The sequence below is a fragment of the Microtus ochrogaster genome, chromosome 7 (assembly GCF_000317375.1).
Source record: "Microtus ochrogaster isolate Prairie Vole_2 chromosome 7, MicOch1.0, whole genome shotgun sequence".
NCBI lineage: Eukaryota > Metazoa > Chordata > Mammalia > Rodentia > Cricetidae > Microtus > Microtus ochrogaster.
This window is the reverse complement of record NC_022014.1, coordinates 40,340,642-40,343,667: the sequence shown is the minus strand read 5'-3', so window position 1 is coordinate 40,343,667 and position 3,026 is coordinate 40,340,642. Positions and strand designations below refer to the sequence as shown.

The window sequence follows — 3,026 nt, the reverse complement described above, 5'->3', positions numbered from 1 at the left end:
TTGTCACACTGGCACTAATTCCTCACCCTTTTGTCAGCATAGTTTTAGATGGCAGATTATCTCCTTTCCCAATATCTAGGAATTTTTCTCCTGCCATGTAGACAGGCGAGTGACTGAAGAGGGGCGTAGAGAGTTGGGTGCACAACCATCACCACAGGATCTCCAATACCCATCTCTTGTTCTCTCCTCCTATGGAATTTTATGTATTTTTTGTTGTTCAATCATGAAAGAACTACATGGTTTTGTATTGGGTTAGGTAGTGATATTCTCAGCTATTATTTCCTACATCAGATAAAAACCTTTTCCTCTCCATTCAGTACCACAGGCATCTGAAGAAGCCAATGGTATTCAATGTCTTGCCTACTATGCGGATCCAGGAATGCTGGGTGTCCCAACTCTCCTAAATTGCAAGGGAAATGAGACAAAATGCGGTTTCGTTATCGGCACAGGTATGATTACATTTCGAGGATTTGAGGTTCATATTGTTAAGGGCACAGCACCATTTATCACTACCAATACCACACCTAACAGGTGAAGGCAATAATTATTTATCACCAGTCAGTATCTGAAAGTCTGTACACTGAGAACAGCATTGCTGTGTGACTATCTCAGGGTGTCTCCTCAAGCTGAGTTCTGCTGTTGGTATAAGCTGTGGTCCTTCAGATGCCCAGGGTGTCTTGTGGTTCTTCAGATGGAGGATCTATTTTCCATCTCATTTTTGGCATTTGGCGGGTCTCACTTTCTCTTCCCATGGCCTCTTTATAGGTTACCGGGGTTTTCCTAGCAATCCTCTTGTTTCCCCCTTGGAGAAGTGATGGGAGACAGAACAGAGTCATTAGTGGAGCAGAGAATTTCAAGCCCTCATCTTAGAAGTGACATATCATTTCATCTTGTGTCCTGTTAGTCACATAGATGAACCCAGATGTGACATAGGCGGATTCAATGGATTCAAGGCCTGGGCACCTCTGCCAGGAGATTGGCGTGATGGGGGCAGATTATTTTAAAAATAATTTATTTAACTTTATATGCATTGGTATGAAGGTGTCAGATCCCCTGAAACTGGAGTTTGAGACAGTTGTGAGTTGCCATGCGGGTGCTGGGAATTGAACTCAGATCCTCTGGAAAAGTAGCTATTGCTCTTAACCGCTGAGCCATCTCTCCAGCTCCCAGGGTTCAGATTATCTTAAAAACTGTTTAGCCCGTATAGCAAAGGCAACAAGGGACCAAGTGTTTGGTTGTCCCTCTAAACTCAGATTGAGCCCATTTTAAAGAAAAGAGGTGGCAGAAGAAGAGTTGAGATAGGGGATGGGAGCTGAGGGAAGCGGGGGGGGGGGATGAACTGCTTCCCACCAAAGAGTCAAATTTGGGCATCTGTATTGCTGTGATATTCTGGAATAGGACCTTGATCAGAAGTGCACAGAGAGGTGACACTTGAAGCCATCATCAACGTTATGATGACTCAGACCCCATCAATAAGCTCTGAGGTTTTGATAAAGTCACTGATTTTAGTGAAATATTTATAATTTCCTATGCAAGAGAAAAGTACATGTTTGTTGTGAGGAGCACAGGTACTTTTCAGGGATTAACTTCAAAAATAACTCTAGGTTTTTTCTTCTGGACTGTATGCTATGGGGATGAGCTAGCAGCTCCTCATAAGAACGTGAAAAGTAGTGTGGAATTAGTGGTGTTTTAGGCACGGGTTACGTGATAGACTGAGAGTCTGACAGGTCTGGAGACGAGCTATGTTTTTATGTGGAAGGAATTTTACAGAGGTTCGGGGGTGAGTAAGAGAAGGGCCCTGTGTCTGAATGAGTTGAGATGAATAAAGAAAATGGGATATCAAAGAATACAGAGGAAAGTTGAAACCATCCTTAGTGAGACAAGCTTCTACTTCAGTGTATCCCAGGAAACAGGCATCCAGTGTGTTCCATAATTATTCTCATAAAGAACCCAGTGCCCTCAAAGAAGACATGTCAGTTTTCAGGGGAATCACAATATTTTACTCACGGGAGCCTGGGTAGAGAAGACAAGTACCTTAGAAAGGTTTTATCCAATAATTGTGACCCTGCATCTGGACTTCTTCCATGTGCAACAAACTCATCTCTCCTAGTGAGTGGGCATGCAGATGCCCCAGTGTTAGTCTTGTGTCTGAGATGCAACGGTCTCTAAATGGTACCTTCTATACTGGGGAGACAATGGGACCAGAGGACAGTAAGGCTGGGCCTGTGTATGGATGGAATGAAGCTGGGCTCATGCATTTAGTCAAGAGGTAAAGTTGTGCACTCTGGATCATTCTGAGCACAGTTTCCTTTCCCAATGGTTGTGGGTGAGGAGGGCGGAAGAGACGAGGGGAGACTAACTCTTGAGTCTTTTTCTTAGCAACGGGAAGCAGTCATCTCTTTGCCTTTGTGATGGCTGGAATGGGCTGTGTGACAGAAAGTGCCTGCAACAGGAGTATAACTGTTCTCAACAGCACAAATATCCTCACCTTCTGCTTGAATAAGTTTGCTGTGTTTCCAACCAACTCATCAGTTCCGGATGAAACTTCTGGCTTTCGACCTGCATCCATCTCAACAGTACCAATGCTGATTGTTCTCCTCCTGTTGAAAGTCTTGCTTTGATCATTCAGGCTCAGGCACACACAGTCCTACACACACATTTGGACGGATTCCTTCAATGTGGGAGAATTAAAAGTTGGCTTGTTTGTATTATAGTGTAAAAACTCCAATTCATTTTAAGTTTTACTTAATTTCAAAATTTGTGTGAGGGTGTGCATGTGTGTGTATGTGTGCAAGCATGCATGTATGCGTGTGTGATTGCTGGTAGAGTCCAGAAGAGGGTGTCAGATCTCCTTCAGCTGGAGTTATAGGTGTTGTGAGATGCCTGATGTGGGTGCTGGGAACAGAACTCTGGTTCTATATGGACACAGTTTTAGTTGCTGAGCCCTCTCTCCAGTCCCCTGTGATCCCTTTAGAAATGACCCCTTTTTTACTCTTCATAGCATGTCTAAGATGTTTGAGATGACA

The 3,026-nt window shown here is 43.8% G+C and overlaps 1 protein-coding gene across 1 annotated transcript in view; it reads left to right on the top strand.

Annotated features, from left to right (window-relative positions):
- Positions 1-2,621, top strand: part of LOC106143829 (protein RoBo-1-like) — a 4,055-nt gene extending 1,434 nt beyond the window's left edge. The window contains exons 3-4 of the mRNA XM_013347062.1: positions 318-449; positions 2,380-2,621. Coding sequence (XP_013202516.1) covers positions 318-449; positions 2,380-2,621 — 374 coding nt within the window. The remainder of the gene's footprint in view (positions 1-317; positions 450-2,379) is intronic.
- The last annotated feature ends 405 nt before the right edge of the window (positions 2,622-3,026 follow it).